This window comes from Oncorhynchus masou, chromosome 15, assembly GCF_036934945.1.
Source record: "Oncorhynchus masou masou isolate Uvic2021 chromosome 15, UVic_Omas_1.1, whole genome shotgun sequence".
Lineage (NCBI taxonomy): Eukaryota > Metazoa > Chordata > Actinopteri > Salmoniformes > Salmonidae > Oncorhynchus > Oncorhynchus masou.
This window is the reverse complement of record NC_088226.1, coordinates 46337439-46359432: the sequence shown is the minus strand read 5'-3', so window position 1 is coordinate 46359432 and position 21994 is coordinate 46337439. Positions and strand designations below refer to the sequence as shown.

The following is a 21994-nucleotide window of genomic DNA, read 5'->3' as shown; positions in this document are numbered from 1 at the left end:
GTGGTTCGCTTCCAAAAAGAGGGCCGCAACTGGTACGTCGAGTTTTTGCACCTAACGCTGGACTAATTGCACTTAGCACTTGCACTATGAAACTGCAATTACCCAGCCTATTTGCTCGTAAATATCCTTTGCTATTTTTTTTATGTGATATGTTTTATGGCTGCTGCAAAACGATTTGCCTCTCTGAGGACATTAAAGTTTTCTGAATCTGAATGTCCATATCCCAGTTCCAACCTTAACCTCAACCACAACCACAACCACAACCCTAACCCTAACCTCAACTACAACCATTGCTCCAGGATCGCTGTTAATAATGGCTGATCCCTGGCTCTGACCCCACTCTCCGGGGTTGTCTCAGGGGGAGAGAGAGTTGCAAAAAACATACATACATACATACATTTGTACATTTGTGAAATATGACAAATGTAAGCACCCACCTAATTATCTTATTTTTCCCAGTTCAAACCTAACTGTAACTCTAACCCTTAACCTAGACTAGGTTGAATCATCACGTCTAAACTGTGGACAGACTGTGATGTGGTATGTCTGTGGGTCCAGCTACCTGTGAATGACAGCCTACCTCAGTGGTCCAGGGCCACTGGCACGAGCTGTGAGATTTAGATGCGTATCTCTTGCTCCCCCATGTGGTCGAAATAATAAACGCACTACAGGAAAAAATGGCGACCTCCGTGTGTGTACGGTGTCAATGATCAACTAACGTTTGCACATGTTATTGTCAAAGGACCCGGATACTCAAACGATACCAATTATATGGAGCGAAATGCCAACTTGGTATCCATCTTAAACGACAGCAGAGTTGCGTGAAAAAGTGAGTTTTGCACCAAAATACCTTCAAATTATCTTGCTAGCATAGCTAGCTAACTTAGCTTTGAAATCAACTAACAGCCACACAGACAGTTGCATGCTCTGTCTAGAATAATTTTACTAGCTAGCTAGTTAGCCGGTCTATCAAATATTTGTTTAACTAAACCATTGTTCTATCGGTGGGTCTATTGCCCAGCCGTGTTGTTGTTTTGACAAGGCCAAGGGTGTATTCATTAGGCCAGTTCTATTGCAAAACGTTTTGCAACAGAACCCGTTTAGTTCCATTCTGTTCTTAAAGGAAGTTGTTACACATGTTTTGTTGTTTTGTCTCTGTACTCCAGCATTTTGGATTGAAAATAATACCGTGACTATGAGATTGAAGTGTAGACTTGTCAACTTTAATGTGAGGGTAATGTGTCATTTTGGAATCACTTTTATTGTAAATAAGAATATAATATGTTTCTAAACACTTCTACATTCATGAGGATGCTACCATGATTACGGATAATCCTGAATGAAATGTGAATAATGAGAAAAATAGTGAGAACGTTAGATGCATAAATATCATACCTCCCCAAAAAATGCTAACCTCAGATGTTATTGAAATGGTGAGAGGATAGCATGTCTTGGGGTATGATATTTGTACGTATAACTTTCTCACTCATCTTCATTCAGGACTATTTGTAATCATGGTAGCATCCTCATGAATGTAGAAGTGTTTAGAAACATATTATATTCTTATTTTCAATAAAAGTGACTCCAAAATGACACATTACCCTCACATTAAAGTTGACAAGTCTACACTTCAATCTCATAGTCACTGTATTATTTTCAATCCAAAATGCTGGAGTACAGAGAGAAAACAGCAAGGACCTTGTGAAGATGCTGGAGGAAACAGGTAGAAAAATCTATATCCACAGTAAAACGAGTCCTATATCGACATAACCTGAAAGGCCCTCATCAAGAAAGAAGCCACTGCTCCAAAACCGCCATTAAAAAAGCCAGACTACGGTTTGCTACTGCACATGGGGACAAAGATCATACTTTTTGGAGAAATATACTCTGGTCTGATGAAACAAAAATAGAACTGTTTGTCCATAATGACCATTGTTATGTTTGGAGGAAAAAGGGGGAGGCTTGCAAGCCGAAGAACCTCATCCCAACCGTGAAGCACGGGGGTGGCAGCATCGTTGTGGGGGTGCTTTGCTGCAGGAGGAACTGGTGCACTTCACAATATAGATGGCATCATGAGGAAGGAACATTATGTGGATATATTGAAGCAACATCTCAAGACATCAGTCAGGAAGTTAAAGCTTGGTCGCAAATGGGTCTTCCAAATGGACAATGACCCCAAGCATATTTCCAACGTTGTGGCAATTAAGGACAACAAAGTCAAGGTATTAGAGTGGCCATCACAAAGCCCTGACCTCGATCCTATAGAACATTTGTGGGCAGAACTGAAAAAGTGTGTGTGAGTAAGGAGGCCTACAAACCTGACTCAATTACACAAACTCTGTCAGGAGGAATGGGTCAAAATTCACCCAACATTGTGGGAAGCTTGTGTTAAGCTACCCGAAACGTTTGACCCAAGTTAAACAATTTAAAGGCAATGCTGCCAAATACTAATTGTGTATGTAAACGTCTGACCCACTGGGGATGTGATGAAAGAAATAAAAGCTGAAATGAATCATTCTCTCTACTATTATTCTGACATTTCACATTCTTAAAATAAAGTGGTAATCTAACGGATCTAAGACAGGGACTTTTTACTAGGATTAAATGTAAGTAATTGTGAAATACTGAGTTTAAATGTATTTGGCTAAGGTGTATGTAAACTTCCGACTTCAGCTGTACGTATTTAGACCCTTTACTCAGTACTTAGTTGAAGCACCTTTGGCAGCGATTACAGCCTTGAGTCTTCTTGGGTATGGCTCTACAAGCTTGGCACACCTGTATTTGGGGAGTTTCTCCCATCCTTCTCAAGCTCTGTCAGGTTGCAAATGTATTAAAAATACAAAACTGAAATGCCTTATTTACATGAGTATTCAGACTCTTTACTATGAGACTCGAAATTGAGCTCAGGTGCATTCTGTTTCTGTTGACCGTCCTTGAGATGTTTCTACAACTTGATTGGAGTCCACCTGTGGTAAATTCAATTGATCTGACATGATTTTGAAATGCACACACCTGTTTATATAAGGTCATGCACAGTTGACAGTGCATGTCAGAGCAAAAATCAAGCCATAAGGTAAAAGGATGTGTCCGTAGAGCTCCGAGACAGGATTGAAGGTCCCCAAGAACAGAGTGGCCTCCATCATTCTTAAATGGAAGAAGTTTGGAACCAACAAGACTCTTCTTAGAGCTGGCCACCCAGCCAAACTGAGGTATCAGAGGAGAAGCGCCTTGAACCCGATGGTTGACCAAGAACCCGATGGTCACACTGACAGAGCTCTAAAGTTCCTCTGGGGAGATGGGAGAACCTTCCAGAAAGACAGCCATCTCTGCAGCACTCCAGCAGTCAAGGCTTTAGTGTAGAGTGGCCAGACGGAAGCCACTCCTCGGTAAAAGGCACATAACAGACTGCTTGGAGTTTGCCAAAAGGCACCTAAAGACTCTCAGACCATGATAAACCAAGATTAAACTCTTTGGCCTGAATGCCAAGGGTCATGTCTAGAGAGAACTTGGCTCCATCCCAACATGGTGGTGGCAGCATCATGCTGTGGGAATGTTTTGCAGCGGCAGGGACTGGGAGACTACTCAGGATGGAGGCAAAGATGAATGGAACAAAGTACAGAGAGATCCTTGATGAAAACCTGCTCAGGACCTAGGACTGTGGCGAAGGTTCACCTTCCAACAGAACAATGTCCTTAAGCACACAGCCACGACAACGCAGGCGTGGATTCTGGACAAGTCTCAATGTCCTTGAGTAGCCTAGCCTGAGCCCGGACTTGAATCCAATCGAACATCTCTAGAGAGACCTGAAAATACTGTAATATCTTATGTTTCACAGAGACTTGGCTGAACGACGACATGGATAATATAGAGCTGGCTGGCTTCTCCATGTTTCGGCAGGACAGAGCAGCTACGTCTGGCAAGACGAGGGACAGGGGTGTGTCTATTTGCCAATAACTGCTGGTGCGCAATGTCTAATATTAATAAGAAGTCTTGAGGTATTGCTCGCCTTAGGTAGAATACCTCATGATAAGCTGTAGACCACACTATCTACCAAGTAGTGTTCTCATTAATATTATTCGTAGCCGTCTATTTACCACCACAAACTTATGTCGGCACTAAGACCGCACTCAACGAGCTGTATAATGCCATAAGCAAACAAGCAAATGCTCATCCAGAAGCGGTGCTCCTAGTGGCCAAAGACTTTAATACAGAACTTAAATCTGTTTTAACTCATTTCTACTTGCATGTCACATGTGCAACCAGAGAACAAAAAACCTCTAGACCACCTTTACTCCACACACCGAGATGCATACAAAGCTCTCCCTTGCCCTCCATTTTGCAAATCTGACCATAATTCTATCCTCCTGATTCCTGCTTACAAACCAAAACTAAAGCAGGAAGTACCAGTGACTCGCTTATTACGGAAGTGGTCAGCTGATGCAGATGCTACGCTACAGGACTGTTTTGCTAGCACAGACTGGAATATGTTCCGGGATTCATCCAATGGAATTGAGGAGTATACCACCTCAGTCACCGGCTTCATCAATAAATGCAGCGACGACGTCATTCCCCACAATGACCGTACGTACAATTCCCAACCAGAAGCCATGGATTACAGGCAACATCCGCACCGAGCTAAAGTCGAGAGCTGCCACTTTCATGGAACGGGACACTAATCTGGACGCTTATAAGAAATCCCGCTATGCCCTCAGACAAACCATCAAACAGGCAAGTGTCAATACAGGACTAGAATTGAATCCTACTTCACCGGCTCTGACGCTCGTCGGATGTGTCAGGGCTTAAAACATATTACAAACTACAGCTGCCCAGTGACGCGAGCCTACCAGACGGGCTAAATGCCTTTTTATGCTCGTTTCGAGGCAAGCAACACTGAAGCATGCATAATCAGCTAACACCAGCTAATCCGGATGACTGTGTGATAACGCTCTCCGTAGCCGATGTGAGCAAGACCTTTAAACAGGTCAACATTCACAAAACTGCGGGGCCAGACAGATTACCAAGACGTGTACTCAAAGCATGCGCAGACCAACTTGCAAGTGTCTTCAGTGACATTTTCAACCTATTCTGTAATACCTACATGTTTCAAACAGACCATCATAGTCCCTGTGCCCAAGAAAGCGAAGGTAACCTGCCTAAATGATTACCGCCCTGTAGCACTCACGTCGGTAGCCATGAAGTGCTTTAAAAGGCTGGTCATGGCTCACATCAACACCATCATGCCAGAAACCCTAGACCCACTCCAATTCGCATACCGCCACAACAGATCCAAAGATGACGCAATCTCAATCACACTCTACACTGCCCTTTCCCACCTGGACAAAAGGAACACCTATGTGAGAATGCTGACTACCGCTCAGCGTAGTGCCCACAAATCTCATCACTAAGCTAAGGACCCTGAGACTCAACATCTCCCTCTGCAACTGGATCCTGGACTTGTTGACGGGCCGCCCCCAGGTGGTAAGGGTAGGCAACAACACATCTGCCATGCTGATCCTCAACGCTGGGGCCCCCCAGGGGTGCGTTGTTATTCCGCTCCTGTACTCCCTGTTCACCCACGACTGCGTGGCCAAGCACGACTTCAACACCATCATTGAGTTTGCTGACGACCTAACAGTGGTAGGCCTGATCACAGACAACAATGAGGTAGCCTGTAGGGAGGAGGTCAGAGACCTGGCATTGTGGTGCCAGGACAACAACCCCTCTCAATGTGAGCAAGACTAAGGAGCTGATAGTGAACTCTTGGAAAGGAGGGCCGAACAGGCCCCCATTAAGTGATCACTGTGCTATTGCCTTTGTGAGAGATGGTAAAATTCCTAAGAAATCTCCACGTGTCATTACAAAAAAAGAAACTGGAGGCGGTTTGATATTCAAGGATTTTTACATGATGTATCTAGCATTGAATGGAATTAATCCCTGATGTTGAACTAGCCTTTTCTTACTTCCACAACGCATTCCAGGATGTATGCAATAGGTATGCCCCTTTAAAAAAAATCAGGATTAAGGGCAGAGAGAACCCTTGGTTTACTAATGAGCTTACAAAAATCATAAGGGAATGAAATGCTATGTGGGCTAAAGCAAGAGGGACTGGTTTGGCAGATGATTGGATGGATTTTAAACGTCTTCGAAATATGGGTGTGACTATGATCCGTAAATTGAAAGCAGACCACTACCTGAAATCTACTTCACATAATTTATATAATCCATCCAAGTTCTGGCAAGTAGTGAAAGGTTTGGTGTGCAAAAAAGATACACAGCTTCCCAAACAATTGTTGGTAGACTCACATATTGTAACTGAGAGAAATTCCACCCTGAAAGCCTTGAATCAACATTTTCTAGATGCAGGGAGTTTATTTGAAAAGGTCAAAGGTACAATTGAGACCCCTATGAATTTACCTGACACCCCTGTGCACTCCTTCACCATGTTCTCCTTTTCATCCTACTCTATTTTAGAAGTGTGTAAAGACCTGAAATACATTAATGGGAAAAAATCCCCTGGCCCTGATAAACTAAACCCCCGCTTCCTACACCTAGCTGCAGACATCATTGCTCCCCCTTAACATGTATTTTTAACCTCACGCTTGATGTTAAGGAAATCCCCAAGTTATGGAAATCTGCTCCTGTACTGCCTCTCCTGAAAGGTGGAGATCCTTCGCTACTTGACAATTATCGACCCATATCAAAATTGTCTGTACTGTCAAAGGTACTGTAGTCCTTTAGTTAGTAGGCAGCTGAAGGCCTACTCCCAAGAAAACAACATCTTAAATGGAATTCAATCAGGTTTTTAGGTCTGACCACAGCACTGTTTCAGCAACGTTGAAGGTTTTAAATGACATTCACTGCGCTCTTGATAAGAAGTTACATTGTGTGTCTGTCTTTATTGATTTGTCGAAGGCTTTTGACACCATGGACCATGCTGTGTTAGTGCAAAGGTTAAAATGTTGTGGAATTACTGGTCATGCTCTAGATTGGTTTATAAGTTACCTATCAAATCGTACATAATGTGTAATGGAGGATGGTTGTAAATCTGAGTCCATAGAGATGTGCTCAGGTGTTCCACAAGGTTCTTTTTTGGACCCACTGCTGTTCATTTTGTATATAAACAACATTGGGGATCTTATTGAAACAGCGGATGTTAATTTTGTATATCAACAACATTGGGGATCTTATTGAAACAGCGGATGTTGTTGATATACAAAATGAACATCCGCTGTTTCAATAAGATCCCCAATGTTGTTGATATACAAAATTAACATCCGCTGTTTCAATAAGATCCCCAATGTTGTTGATATACAAAATGAACATTGGGGATCTTATTGAAACAGCGGATGTTCATTTTGTATATCAACAACATTGGAGATCTTATTGAAACAGCGGATGTTCATTTTGTATATCAACAACATTGGGGTTCTTATTGAAAGAATCTGTATGATTTAAAGCTGGTTCTAAATTCAGTAAAACAAAAGGCATGGTATTTTCGAATGCCAGGCATGTTACTAATCATGTCATTGCTCCATTGGCTGGACATACTATAGAGCAAGTTAAAGTCTACAAATATTTGGTTGTGTGGGTTGATGATAAGCTGAGCTTCACTGTGCATGTAGAGAACTTGATAAGGAAGCTCAAGCTGAGAATAGGTTTTTGTTACCGGCATAAGGCTTGTTTTTTCTTATGAGGGCAGGAAGGAGCTGGTACGATGTACATTACTGGCGGTTTTAGATTTGAATGATGTTATATATATGCAGGCCTCAGCCACTACCCTGAGAGCACTTGATTCAGTGTTTCAGTGTATCATGAAGCCCCCAGGTTCATTACCAATCAGAAATGTCTAACACATCATTGTGATCTCTACAACGCCGTTGGCTGGTTGTCATTGACCTTGCGTAGGCTTAAACACTGGTATACACTGATTTATAAGGCCATATTGGGTAAAATGCCATATTATCTCTGTTCTTTTTTAGTCAGGTTGGTAAATAAATATTAATTTAATGTCCCATTCTCATTTGCTTCTAACAGTACCAAAAATTAGAACAGGTCATGGTAGAAATAGTTTTAGTTACTTAGCTCCATGGTCCTGGAATTCTCTCCTGAACATTTTAAAATGTGATGATCTTGTTTGCTTGGTGGAGTTTAAACACTTGATCGATGTATATATCATAGAAGAGTGTAATTCTCTTTTTACGTAAAATGTTTTTGTTGTACTGTGTGCGTTTATAGTTTTGTTTAATGTTGTTGTGTCAGTGTATGTAAGTTGTTTTGTCTGAAACGTTGTTCCCCCTGCTGCTATTGGACCAGGTCTTTCTTGGAAAAGAGATGTTATCTCAATGAGAAAAAACCTGTATAAATAAAGGTAAAATAAGAATAAATAATACATAAACATTGACAGGACTGAAGTGGAGCGGGTTGAGAGTTTCAAGTTCCTTGGTGTCCACATCACCAACAAACTATCATGGTCCAAACACACCAAGACAGTTGTGAAGAGCGCAAGACAACACCTTTTCCCCCTCCCCAAATCCTCAAAAAGTTCTACAGCTGCACTATCGAGCTCATCCTGACCGGTTGCATCAGCGCCTGGTATGGCAACTTCTCGGCATCTGACCGCAAGGCACTACAGAGGGTAGTGCGTACAGCCCAGTACATCAGTAGGGCCAAGCTTCCTTACATCCAGGACCTATATACTAGGCGGTGTCAGAGGAAGGCCAAAAACATTGTCAAAGAATCCAGTCACCCAAGTCATAGACTGTTCTCTCTGCTACAGCACGGCAAGCGATACCGGAGCGCCAAGTCTAGGACCAAAAGGCTCCTCAACAGCTTCTACCCCCAAGCCATAAGACCGCTGAACAACTAATCAAATGGCCAACCGGACTATCTACATTGACCCCCCCCCTTTGTTTTTACACTGCTGCTACTCGGATAAGTTAATTTGAGTTAACTGCACCTCAAAAATTGCAGCCCAAATAAATTATTCTCAGAGTTCAAGTAACAGACACATCTCAACATCAACTGTTCATAGGAGACTGCGTCAATCAGGCCTTCATGGTCGAATTGCTGATCACTACTAAAGGACACCAATAATAAGAAGATACTTATTATTGAAGAAGTGAGACACATAGTAGGTGAACAGATGATATCCATATGTGTGGTTCTCACCATGAAGCATGGAAGCGGAGATGTGATGGTATGGGGGTACTTTGCTGGTGACACTGTCTGTGGTTTATTTACAATTCAAGGAACACTTAACCAGCATGGCTACCACAGCAATTTGCAGCGATACGCCATCCCATCTGGTTTGCGCTTAGTCCCACTATCATTTGTTTTTCAACAGGATAATGACCACACCTCCAGGCTGTGTAAGGGCTATTTTTTCAAGAAGGAGAGTGATGGAGTGCTGCATCAGATGACCTGGCCTCCACAATCACCCGGCCTCAACCCAATTGAGATGGCTTGGGATGAGTTGGACCACAGAGTGAAGGAAAAGCAGCCAACAAGTGCTCAGAATATGTGGGAACTCCTTCAAGACTGTTGGAAAAGCATTGCAGGTGAACCTGGTTGAGAGAACGCCAAAAGTGTGCAAAGCTGTCAAGGCAAACAAATGGTGGCTACTTTGAAGAATATAAAATATATTTTGATTTAAGTTTTTTGCTTTCTACATGATTCCATATGTGTTATTTCACAGTTTGTGATGTGGTCTCTTCTGCAGGGCAGGGGCATGTCCAGGCTGTGTGTGGTGTGTGGGGGCTCCAGGGGCATTGGCAGGGCTGTATCAAAGCTGCTGGCAGAGAGAGGCTGCAGGGTTGCTGTGGTGTCCAGGAACCAGGATGCTGCTCAGGCCACTGTGGTGTCCCTCGCTGGAGGTACAGTATTATACCTGCAGGGGTGTCATGCACCTCTTAGTTGGGCTCTGCTGTTCACAGTCTAACCCAGCGTTTCCCAAGTTCGGGGTCACGACCGCATGTGGGGTTGCCTAATAAAAAAATGTGTAGCAAGAGAATTGCGCTTGTTTCATAGAACCGGGGTTATGTCGGTAACCTCAGGTAGCCGCTAGATGCGGTTGTCATAAACGTCACGTTTTCTGTTTTCTTCCAACAAATGTCTTACTATCTTTTGAACCATTTAAGCTGCAAAAATGTAATGAGCCCATCAATGAAAGATAAGGCTCTCAGGAACACAGAGTGGACAGGGCCAGGCACTAAATACGACTGAGAGAAAAATAAGGTACAGGCTAGTTTCTCAACACATAACATCATACAAAATGATTGACTGATGATCTACTGAACCTCTGTCAATTCTGTCGCTTCAAACCATACTTCCTTCAGATTTAAATACTGTGAAAAGTACTGTCAGAATGATTTGTAATAAACTGTCATAGCCCAATTTAAAACAGTTAACATTGGCCGTTGATTACATAACTTATTTTTACATGGTGCGATGGGGTCGCATATTTTTTTAAATATCAAAATGGGGTCATGAGCCAAAAAGATTTGGGAACCCCTATTCTAACCTGATGATTAGGCCTAAACACAGTTGTAGTTTTCGGGTTTACCTTATGTTTAACCAATCTCTCGTTTTCTAGCTGACCATATGGCCTTTAGTTGTGACGTCTCCAAAGGAGAGGAAGTTCAGAATATATTTGAGACGATCCAGAAGACCTGTGGAAACGTCTCATACCTGGTCAATGCAGCTGGTATCAACAGGTGCGTGCGAAATACTTGCATGAATCAGTACTCGTACAGGTGTACAGGTTAGTTTCATACCTTCAGAACTCCCATGATAGTCCTAAGCCGGTGAGCTTGCATGTGTATAAAAAATGTAGTCATCCATCTCCTGTGTGTGTGTGTGTGTGTGTGTGCACCTTCCTGTCTTTGTGTGTGTGTTCAGGGATGGTCTGTTGCTGAGGACCAGGCCCGAGGACATGGTGGCTCTGCTCCATACCAACCTACTGGGGAGCATGTTGACATGCAAGGCAGCGCTACGGAGCATGCTCCACACCCAGGGAGGGGCCATTGTCAACATAGGTACTGTTACTGTACAGTGCCTTCGGAAAGTATTCAGACCTCTTGAATTTTTGTTACGTTACAGCCTTATTCTAAAATTGATTAAATAAATAAAACATCCTCAGCTGTCTACACACAATACTCTATAATGACAAAGTAAAAACAGGGTTTTAGAAATACCATATTTACGTATGTATTCAGACCCTTTACTATGAGACTCAGGTTGCATCCTGTTTCCAGTGATCATCCTTGAGATGCTTCTACAAATTGATTGGAGTCCACTTATGGTGAATTCAATTGATTGGACATGATTTGGAAAGGCACACAGTTGACAGTGCATGTCATAGCAAAAACCAAGCTATGAGGTGGAAGGAATTGTCCGAAGAGTTGCAAATTGGATTGTGTCGAGGCACAGATCTGGGGAAGGTTACCAAATTATTTCTACAGCTTTGAAGGTCCCCAAGACCACAGTGGCCTCCATCATTCTTAAATGGAAGAAGTTTGGAACCACCAAGACTGGCTGCCCGACCGAACTGAGCAGGGAGCTGACCAAGAACCCGATGGTCACTCTGACAGAGCTCTAGAGTTCCTCTTTGGAGATGGGTGAACCTTCGAAAGGACAACCATCTCTGCAGCACTCCACCAATCAGGCCTTTATGGTAGAGTGGCCACTCCTCTGTAAAAGACACATGACAGCCCACTTGGATGCCAAAAGGCATCTAAAGACTGAAGCGCCACGTCTGGAAGAACCTGGCACCATCCCTACAGTGAAGCATGGTGGTGTCAGCATCATGCTGTGGAGATGTTTTTCAGTGGAAGGGACTGGGGAAACTAGTCAGGATCGAAGCAAATATGAATGCCGCAAAGTACAGAGAGATCTTTGATGAAAACTTGCTCCAGAGCACTCAGGACCTCAGACTGGGGCGAATGTTCACCTTTCAACAGGACAAGGACCTTAAGCCCACAGCTAAGACAACGCAGGAGTGGCTTCGGGACGAGTCTCTGAATGTCCTTGAGGGGACTTGGACCCGATTGAACATTTCTGGAGAGACCTGAAAATAGCTGCGCAGCAATGCCTCCCATCCAACCTGACAGAGCTTGAGAGGATCTGCAGAGAAGAATGGGAGAAACACCCCAAATACAGGTGTGCCAAGATTGTAGCGTCATACCCAAGAAGAACTGCCAAAGGTGCTTCAACAAAGTACTGAGTAAAGGGTCTGAATACTTATGCAAATGTGATATTTCCGTTTTTTTTTTTAAATATACATTTGCCAACATTTCTAAAAACCTGTTTCTGCTTTGTCATTATGGGGTATTGTGTGTAGATTGATGAAGGAAAAAACTATTTAATATATTTTAGAATAAGGCTGTAACTTAACAAAATGTGGAAAAAGTCCAGGGGTCTGAATACTTTCTGAATGCACCGTATGTCCAGCCCCTTCACACTACTGAGTTACTAACCTAACATAGCAGACGTAGAGGAAAGCGCCTGAGCAGAGTTCCCACATCCGGTTTTCAGCAAAAAGGAAGCGAGGTTGAATTTGCTGCATATCCCAGAAAACCGGATACATCCTGTTATTGACATCTCCGCTCAGGGTGCTGAGATACCAGATGCATTCTATGTTGCCATTTGGCCACAAGGTGGTGGTTGTGGTCCAGGGAATAAACAATCTCTAACTTCACTTTACGTTGAGTTAGCCAAATCACTGTGCTCATGGTTGTGATTTGTGTGTACTGTAGGCTCTGTGGTGGGGTCGAAGGGGAACGCAGGTCAGTGTGTGTACAGCGCCAGTAAAGCAGGTCTGGAGGGCTTCACTCGCTCCCTGGCCAAGGAGGTGGCCTCGCGCAATGTCAGAGTTAACCTGCTAGCTCCCGGTATGGAGCTGTCTCTTCCTCCTTTCTTTACTGCTCCTCTCTCTCTTTCATCTATTGTCTGCTTATTCTCCTCAACTTCTCTCCTGTCTTGTCCTAGCCTTTGTACTCCTGTGTATGCTTCAGCCATCTCCTTCATCATTGTCATGCTAAAATAGAAACAGACTTGTACTGCACCTAGGATATTGGTTTCCAATGTCCTCTCAGCTCAAATTCAGTTTTCTTCTGATGCTGACCCTCCCTTATCTTTTCTCCTTTCTCCTAGGTTTCATTCGGACAGACATGACAGTGGGGCTGAGGGAAGGGGAGGGGGTGCGGACCATCCCCCTGGGGAGGTTTGGGGAGCCTGAGGAGGTGGCCATGGCTGTTCTTTTCCTCCTGGAGTCTCCCTACATCACAGGACAGGTGCTGGTGGTGGACGGAGGGCTGCAGCTGGCCATGTAGGGAGGCCCTTGACCCCTCTATATACACCTAGTGCCCACTATACCTCCTAACACTGTCAGCTGGGTGGTTTAGAGACTCTCAGCCTGCCTCTTGGATGAGAATTACAATAGAGAGTTCTGTGATTTCCAGAATATGAATTGTTAGGATGGGCCTGGTTCATGCATAGGAAAGGGATAAATATCTGCTTTTTATCTATACTGAACAAAAATATACACGCAACATGTAAAGTGTTGGTTCCATGTTTCACGAACTGAGATCCCAGAAATGTTCAATTTGCACAAAAAGTGTATTTCTCTCAAATGTTGTGTGGGCTTGACCTTGTAATAGTTAGGACCAGAGATATTTATACCTGTGTATGGTTCATGTAATACTGTTGCCCCTATCTGTACACAGTGCTGAGTCACAGGGTACTGCTCCACATAGCTCAGAAGGAGTGTGAGTGACAGTTTTTCATGACTAACACTGCTGACTCCACTGTGTCTGACTCAGTCTGGCCCTCCACGCTCCTGAGGCCTTAACTTTGATCAGCAGATTTAATGATATTACTCTTTCCATGACTTATAGGCACCTAGTGCTGACCAAAGCTCTCATGTTTCACTCTCCCACTCCCCTGGGGCACCGCGACACAGCGCAGGCCCCAACCGCCGCCCCCCCTTGAGCCCAGCCCTGGAGGGGCCCAGAGAGGGGGTATGGATGGGGTCTGACTGCCTGCCTAGTGCCTACAGCTGGAGGGGATTTTTAGCCCATGGAATATTTTGAGGGTCCAGTTACAGCTCAGGATCGGTGGTGCAAATGGATGGGGTCAGAGGTGACTGTCATGCTCAGTGTGGAGATTTGAAATGCTGTGATCTCATCTATTATTTCCTCCAGTGGAGATTTCACCTCACTGGAGTGTGCTGCCCAGTCCCCTCACACACACAGCTCCAGGGTGCTCAACAGTCACATATATTTACACGTCATTAGAAGCTTTCATGGATCTGGGGCATCTGCACTCATCTGCTGTCTATCATGTGACCTAAGATCAAGGTGGAGACAATGTAAACTAGGGATCGAGGTCAAATCTGATAAGAATTCTCAATAAAGAAAGGCATTTCCCCTGTGATGAATGATATGGCTGCTGGGTATGTTTTTGTATGGAATTGATTTGAGCAGTCTCCTACGGTCTCCTCACTCAACATAAACACAGTACCTCTAGACACTTAGGTTGTTTTATTATCTTTCATAAACTAATGTAATATCATGAGAACATTCCATATACAGGCATAGAAATCAAAAAGGTGTCCTATATGTTTGTGACTGATCACAGTAATGACAGGATGAAACATGCTGTGAACAGATACAGCAAAATAAGCCTATTTAATAATGCAGTAGTGAGAGAAAATATATCATTACTTATTTCAATACAATTCTGTGTATATATTTTCCCTTGACAGCTTTGCTATAATTAATAATAATAGTCATTTGTTATAAGTGCCTCATAAAAACAAGTGATCTTTTAAGGCAATATATATTGTTTCAAAAAGTGTGATATTTTAATACAGACAGGATTATGTTTTGTCATTGAACATTTGAGAGAGAAAAAAATCCCTAATATAATTTATGTCAAGTTTCTTGGGAAAGATTTCTCATACAAAAATAAAGCAGACAATCTGTGGTGTTCCCTCACGACGCCAGGACAGCGGAGTCAATCACCACCTTCCGGAGACACCTGAAACCCCACCTCTTCAAGGAATACCTAGGATAGGATAAGTAATCCTTCTCACCCCCCTCCCCCTTAATGATTTAGATGCACTATTGTAAAGTGGCTGTTCCACTGGATGTCAGAAGGTGAATTCACCGATTTGTAAGTCGCTCTGGATAAGAGCGTCTGCTAAATGACTTAAATGTAAATGTATTGTAATGTGTGTGATCAATCAACTGAAGCCATTATTAGGACTGTCTCACATCTGTCTCACATCTGTGAAGATTTTAACCTTAAAAAATAAACCAAAGAAAATTACTGATCTCCAAAATCAGTCATAACCATCATTTCATCATCAACATAGTCAATTTCTTCTTTGTCATCTACAGTGAATTCTATTCCAAAAAACTTGCTTTCCTCTGTCCTTGACTTTCACTCATAGATCACACAGTTCACAAGCGTTGAAGTGACTGTTGTCACTGGGCTGAGACTGATCACCTGGGCATCCTGGCCCAGGATAACCCTTCTTCCTGTCCCTGTTACAGTCAACCTTCACACACCAGTACCTCCTAGCCAGTCATTCCCTCTCTATCCATCAATCAATCACTGAAGTTACCATGGTAACAGTGAGAGCTCTCAACGGTGTCCGAGTCATTCAGCCAACATTCTCTTTCACAACTCATCTCATCACTAAATAGTTTGAACTTTCAAGGTCATTTGACCTGACAAAAAAAAAACAAGAAGAAAAGTATGTAAGTCCTTGTGCAATATCGATGGTATTTGTGCTAAATGTTGAACCTGACAATGCTGATATCTATGGTATTGTGCTATTAATAACTAAAACCAGACACTATTTATATCCATCTTGTGCTATATTACCAAGACTATGCTGTGATAACCATATAAAAGAACAACTTTGTGTCTCTCAACAGTCCAGGGAAACATGACGTGTGGCTCCCATGCTTTGGACTTTCCATACCTTTACATTGAGTCCAAAGTCTGTCCCGTTTCTATATATCTCGATCCCTATAATTTGGTGCCTTTGTTGGGGGAGTATTTCATAAGTAAGGCATCAATTTAGATAGAGCATTACAAATGGCACCATTGTCACATGCATAATAACACTACTTTAGACTTTAAAATATATATATATATATTTTTTTTTTACAAAGAGTTCATGTGAGAGATATCTTAGGCACTGAAGAGGTGACCCCCTTGTGTGGTTATGGTAGTGTTACTTTGAGAACTAATTTACCAACATTCAAGTCTTCTTCAGTTCCACCACCCATTATCAGAAACTTGTGAACAATATATTGTTTTAATGGACCACAGAATTTCAAACAAACTTCAATGGCCACCAAGGGTAGATTCCTCTGGCTCCTATGGTAGTTCCTATTCCTATGGTTGATAAAATGGAACCATATTTTTATTAAATCTTTATTTGACTAGGCAAGTCAGTTAAGAACAAATTCTTGGGTTAACTGCCTTGTTCAGGGGTAGAACGACCCATTTTTACCTTGTCAGCTCGGGATTCGTTCCAGCAACCTTACTAGTTGGGTTACTAGCCCAACGCTCTAACCACTAGGCTACCTGCCACCCCATCTGATCCTAAGTTGGGATCCATGTTTCACTGACACTGAGATATTATGGGGTGTCACATTGCCCGTCATCCATCTTCCAAAATAGTATCTGTGGGATTGTCGTAATACGCCTCAGATGGAGGGCGTTACATTTCCCCCCATATGTCTGGGGAGAACGGGGTTGGTGCTTGTAGCACTGGGGGCAGTTTTAAGGCATTAGGGGCTTGAGTGGGGTGTGTGAACCCCGCTGGTCTCTACAGGTCATCACTCTCCACCAGGCCTCCAGGCTGCAGGGGGCTGGAGTCAGGGAAGAAGGCTGCCTTCACGTCCAGTCCTCTCTCTGTCAACGCTGCGTAGCGACTCGTAGACGGACGCACCTTCTTAGGCTTGGGAGTGTTGGGCTGCTGCCACTGAGCTGAGGACGGAACATAGGTGGAAGAGATGAGAACAGAGACAATAACAGTGATTTAGCCTTTTACATTTGGTCCTGTGTGTTTAGAGGGTATATAATATTCGGTTGGTTTGTGTGGACACAGAGAAAGACATTGGTGTCTGGGGGACTTACTGTGGACGTCGAGTCGTGCGGTGCTGGACACGATGCCAGCGTCATTTTTGGCTGACACGGTGTACCAACCAGCATCCTCCTTCATGGCTGGCTGGATGATCATACACAGGTAGCCACAGTTGTCCTGGTGCATGCTGGGAAACAGAGTTCAACACACTCCCTCAGGACCGAGTTTCACCAACTGTTGTCATATCATCAATATCTTTATAATTTGCAGGTCCAGTTTAAGAGGCTGCTTACCAATAATATTGCTACACTACTTCCTTAGACTTATATAATACAAGCCATAGACGGTGAATGGTAGAGCTGACTTACCTGATCCTGTCTGTATTGTGAGTGAAAGACTCGTTCTCTTTCTTCCAGAAGATCTTTGGGTTGGGGACAGCCGACACACGGCACTCCAGACGTACAGGGTTACCCTCGGCAACAGCAGTGTTCTGCAGCTTCTCGATGAACGAAGGAGCCTTGTGAATCTCTTTGGCTGGAGACAAGAGAGAGACCACGGTCAGTCAATAGTATATCAAACTATGACATATTGTGATAAGTACTACGGTATTTGCATCAACAAATAAAAATAGACAAAGTGCCCTTATATCTGAAAAGACATCAAAAATATTATGGCCCGTGCTTGACTTGCGCAGGAGGAGTACCAACACCTCAAATGTTCTACTGCTTGAGCTCCTGTTCCTCTTATAGAATAGTAGTTCAAATGTATTGTAGAGCTCCTGTTCCTCTTATAGAATAGTAGCTCAAATGTATTGTAGAGCTCCTGTTCCTCTTATAGAATAGTCCTGCTCCTTTTCCTCTTATAGAATAGTAGCTCAAATGTATTGTGGAGATCCTATTCCTCTTATAGAATAGTAGCTCAAATGTATTGTAGAGCTCCTGTTCCTCTTATAGAATAGTAGCTCAAATGTATTGTAGAGCTCCTGTTCCTCTTATAGAATAGTAGCTCAAATGTATTGTGGAGCTCCTGTTCCTCTTATAGAATAGTAGCTCAAATGTATTGTAGAGCTCCTGTTCCTCTTATAGAATAGTAGCTCAAATGTATTGTAGAGCTCCTGTTCCTCTTATAGAATAGTAGCTCAAATGTATTGTGGAGCTCCTGTTCCTCTTATAGAATAGTAGCTCAAATGTATTGTAGAGCTCCTGTTCCTCTTATAGAATAGTAGCTCAAATGTATTGTGGAGCTCCTGTTCCTCTTATAGAATATAGAATAGTAGCTCCTGCTCTTATAGAATAGTAGCTCAAATGTATTGTAGAGCTCCTGTTCCTCTTATAGAATAGTAGCTCAAATGTATTGTGGAGCTCCTGTTCCTCTTATAGAATAGTAGCTCTTATAGAATAGTAAATGTTCCTCTTATAGAATAGTAGCTCAAAAAGCTCCTGAGCTCCTGTTCCTCTTATAGAATAGTAGCTCAAATGTATTGTGGAGCTCCTGTTCCTCTTATAGAATAGTAGCTCAAATGTATTGTGGAGCTCCTGCACCTAAATATAAACAGTACCGGTACCCAACATGAGTACAGGAACCTATTTCAGTCCAAGTCTAGCACTGATTATGGATACTTTCCTGGGACAATGTTTTAATGTTGTTCATCTGTCTATACTTATACATCTATGTACTGTATGGGTGTCTACCTGCGACAATGAGTTCCAGGTTGAAGGAGTTCTGTCCCGCGCGGTTGCTAGCGATGCAGGTGTAGATGCCTGCGTCGCGGCTGGACACGGGCTCGATGACCAATGAGTGTACGCCATTCTCCCTCACTAGCATCTTGTGGGCGGAGTCAGGACGGATGGTCTGACCATTCAACTGCCAGATCAGATCTGGTGTAGGCAAGCCACTCACCTAGAGGGGGGAACACAACACATACTCAATGACTCATTCATCACACTGTGTTATTTATACAGTGATGTGATGATTTGAATCTAGATGGAGCATGACTCTATCTGCAGTGAATATGTGCTGGTATATATGTGCATTGTGAGTACAGTAATATGGCGTGTCTCTGTCTGCAGTGAGAGCAGCCGTGTTTTATTGTTGCTTGTCTGGAGTCTCCCGGTCGCCTGCATGTTTTCTCATGAGAACTGCCTGGCCTTTAAAAGGACCCGTCTCTCTTTTCAGCACCCGCTGCATACCCCACACCTTCCCCTCCCTCAGGTCTGACCAGTAGAGTCCCCGTGTGTGTGTGTGTGTGTGTGTGTGTGTGTGTGTGTGTGTGTGTGTGTGTGTGTGTGTGTGTGTGTGTGTGTGTGTGTGTGTGTGTGTGTGTGTGTGTGTGTGTGTGTGTGTGTGTGTGTGTGTGTGTGTGTGTGTGTGTGTGTGTGTGTGTGTGTGAGTGAGTGAGTGAGTGTGTGTGTGTGTGTGTGTGTGTGTGTCTCCGTCTCCGTCTCCGTCTCCGTCTCCGTGTGTCCGGCCTTGACTGTATTGAGTGCTGGAAGAAGAATTTATACATTTTTGGTTGAACAACATGGTTCAGCCTGACTGCAGAACAATTCCTGTAGAGACACTATTGGCATGGAAAGTTTGGAAACCCGCAAACGATTTGGAAATAAATATAGTCTATAAATATAATTGACATTCAGAGCCCCAAGACATTGGAGACTCACTGTGTTTATTTTTTGGACGAGTATAAAAAGAGAGTCTTTTTATAGCGTGTGAAATCCGTGTATGGTGTTGTTTGGTTGTATTACAGTTTTGTAGCATAGTTTTGTAACGGTCTGACCGCACAGGGAGGATTAGTGACCAAGGGAGAAAGAGAGAAAAGGGGACGGACAGAGAAAGAGAAAACAAAGAAGGAGAGTGTGGAGAGAGACAGCATTGCAGAAAGAGTGAGAGAGGGATCCCCGTAATCCTAGCAAAATGACCCCAGGATTTACCCTCCTCTTGCGCTCTGTCTGAGCCATTCATCATGAAAGAAGAAATTAACTATATAGCCCGCAGTTTTTTCTTCCCCAGTATATGGAATTAATGGGGAGGACACCTTCCTCAGGCCCCCAGACACTCCTCATCACTGACACATACATACAATTAGAGGGTGGATCTGCACTGCTTTCCTCCATTTTCTATGATTTACTATTTGTTGAACACCAGGGTTAATTTTGGAAAGTTGGAATGTTCCTTTTAGGAATTCTTAGAACCTGCACTGCTTCCAGTAATGAAAAAGTTTCCAGTCCTCCATAAACACCAGGCCTATAATGGTCGAATCCTAAAGGTGTGGCTGTAGTTGAAGAGGTAAGGAGAGGTGGGTTCAGTGTTAAGGGGGCGTGGTCTCACCTTGCAGTCCATCCGGCAGAGCCTGCTCTCCTGGACGATGAGGTCACCGGGCGCCTGCAGGAAATGGGGGCGGAAGTGACGCTCCTGGATATTGTCGTTCTCATCACCACTGTCTCTGGACCGAGACCTAGGTCTAAGAGAGGGAGGCAGAGCAATAATTTTACAGCTAACAGAACCCAGTACTCCCACTACCAGCACCCTGTCTCTCCGTTTTGGAACTCTATGGTGGGTCATGACCCCAGGCATTCCCTGTCCTCCTGCACTATCACAACAATGACATCACCATCCCTCCACACAGTGTAAATACACCCGAGCTGTGCAGAGCGAAGCGAGGGGAAGAGAGAGGGTAAGAAGGAGAGAGATAAAGGGAGAGAGACGTACTGATGGATATCTTCAAAAGCTTCCCTCAGACAAATGAAGGACTTATCTGGGAGTGTCTGTGTACAGATCAGCTTTCCGTAATGCGTGTGTGTGTGTGTGTGTGTGTGTGTGTGTGTGTGTGTGTGTGTGTGTGTGTGTGTGTGTGTGTGTGTGTGTGTGTGTGTGTGTGTGTGTGTGTGTGTGCGCGGTTGGGTGTGTGTGTGTGTGTGTGTGCGCGGTTGGGTGTGTGCGTGTTATTATACGTGGGACAGGTATTATGCAGAACAAATATTACACCTATCAATCTAACAGAGCAGAACCAACAGGTGTTTCCGCCCTCTCACGCTACACTATTCACCTCACATAAAAATGTCAGCACAATGATTTAACACACACTAGTATCAACAATACTGTACATAACTCTTTTAAAATGTCATAGTAATGGTAGTTTGGAATTGATGTTCATACACCTGGTATCATTGTGAATATGAACATTTAGGCAATAATGTTGCTTGACCGGTGGTTAGGCTGGACAAAAGTAGGCTACATGAAAAGTTCAATACTGGTCATATAACCGTGTGTCAGTGTAGGTTATCAGTGAATTTATGGAACTCATAAAGCTCATCTGCATTTCCTGCGATGCAGGTATTGTAGTCTCCTTCTGTGTCAGGTATTGTAGTCTTCCTGTACCTGCGAACATGTCCAGGTGCAGAACGCTGGCTCCTCCCTCTCTGGTTCACTGCCTGGACCATCATCCTGCCAGTACAGCTCACCCTCCCCTGAGATAGAGAGGGAGAGAGAGAGAGAGACATTTGTTCGACATTTATGACTGTTCATACTCAAACTCAACTAAAACCCAACACTTCAGTGAGGAAGTACAATGTGTTGAAGTTGGCCAGGCTCTCAGACAGCCAACAGTACATGAACTCTCGACCCTCATGAAGGCTTTAGTGATTTCCTGTCTCACTCAACGCCTGCTTCCCCTTGCTTGCTGGAGACCCTTATCTTCTCCATGGCTATTATTCTCCAGAACTAATGACTGCTAACAGCATCAGCACCACTGGCTGCCAAATGGCACCACTGGCTGCCAAACGGTTTGGTCCTGATAATGTGCGTGTCCATAGATACAGTGTGTGTATGTCCCTTGTGTACAGTAGATTAGTGTGAAACAACTTGGTGTGAAAGTCTGTGCAGAGTTTTCTACAT

General features: G+C 43.6%; 2 protein-coding genes across 11 annotated transcripts in view; one reads left to right on the top strand and one right to left on the bottom strand.

Moving 5' to 3' along the window:
• Positions 1-668: 668 nt before the first annotated feature.
• LOC135556327 (carbonyl reductase family member 4-like) lies at positions 669-14437 on the top strand. Of its 2 annotated transcripts, XM_064989440.1 has the most exons (6): positions 669-829; positions 9719-9872; positions 10592-10712; positions 10897-11033; positions 12753-12887; positions 13150-14437. In XM_064989440.1, the coding sequence occupies exons 2-6, from the start codon at positions 9728-9730 to the stop codon at positions 13326-13328; spliced, it is 717 nt and encodes a 238-aa protein (XP_064845512.1). In that variant the 5' UTR covers positions 669-829; positions 9719-9727; the 3' UTR covers positions 13329-14437. The 2 variants fall into 2 exon arrangements, with proteins under 2 accessions (XP_064845512.1, XP_064845513.1); XM_064989441.1 differs by lacking the exon at positions 12753-12887.
• Positions 14438-15101: 664 nt separating this feature from the next.
• LOC135556325 (palladin-like) overlaps positions 15102-21994 on the bottom strand; it is a 121272-nt gene continuing 114379 nt past the window's right edge. For all 9 annotated transcript variants that reach the window (XM_064989433.1, XM_064989431.1, XM_064989432.1 and 6 more), the window contains 6 exons: positions 21479-21567; positions 20429-20561; positions 18793-19000; positions 17470-17635; positions 17155-17288; positions 15102-17004 (listed from right to left, as the gene is read on the bottom strand). In XM_064989433.1, the coding sequence (XP_064845505.1) occupies positions 16844-17004; positions 17155-17288; positions 17470-17635; positions 18793-19000; positions 20429-20561; positions 21479-21567 (891 nt within the window). In that variant the 3' untranslated portion in view covers positions 15102-16843. The remainder of the gene's footprint in view (positions 17005-17154; positions 17289-17469; positions 17636-18792; positions 19001-20428; positions 20562-21478; positions 21568-21994) is intronic.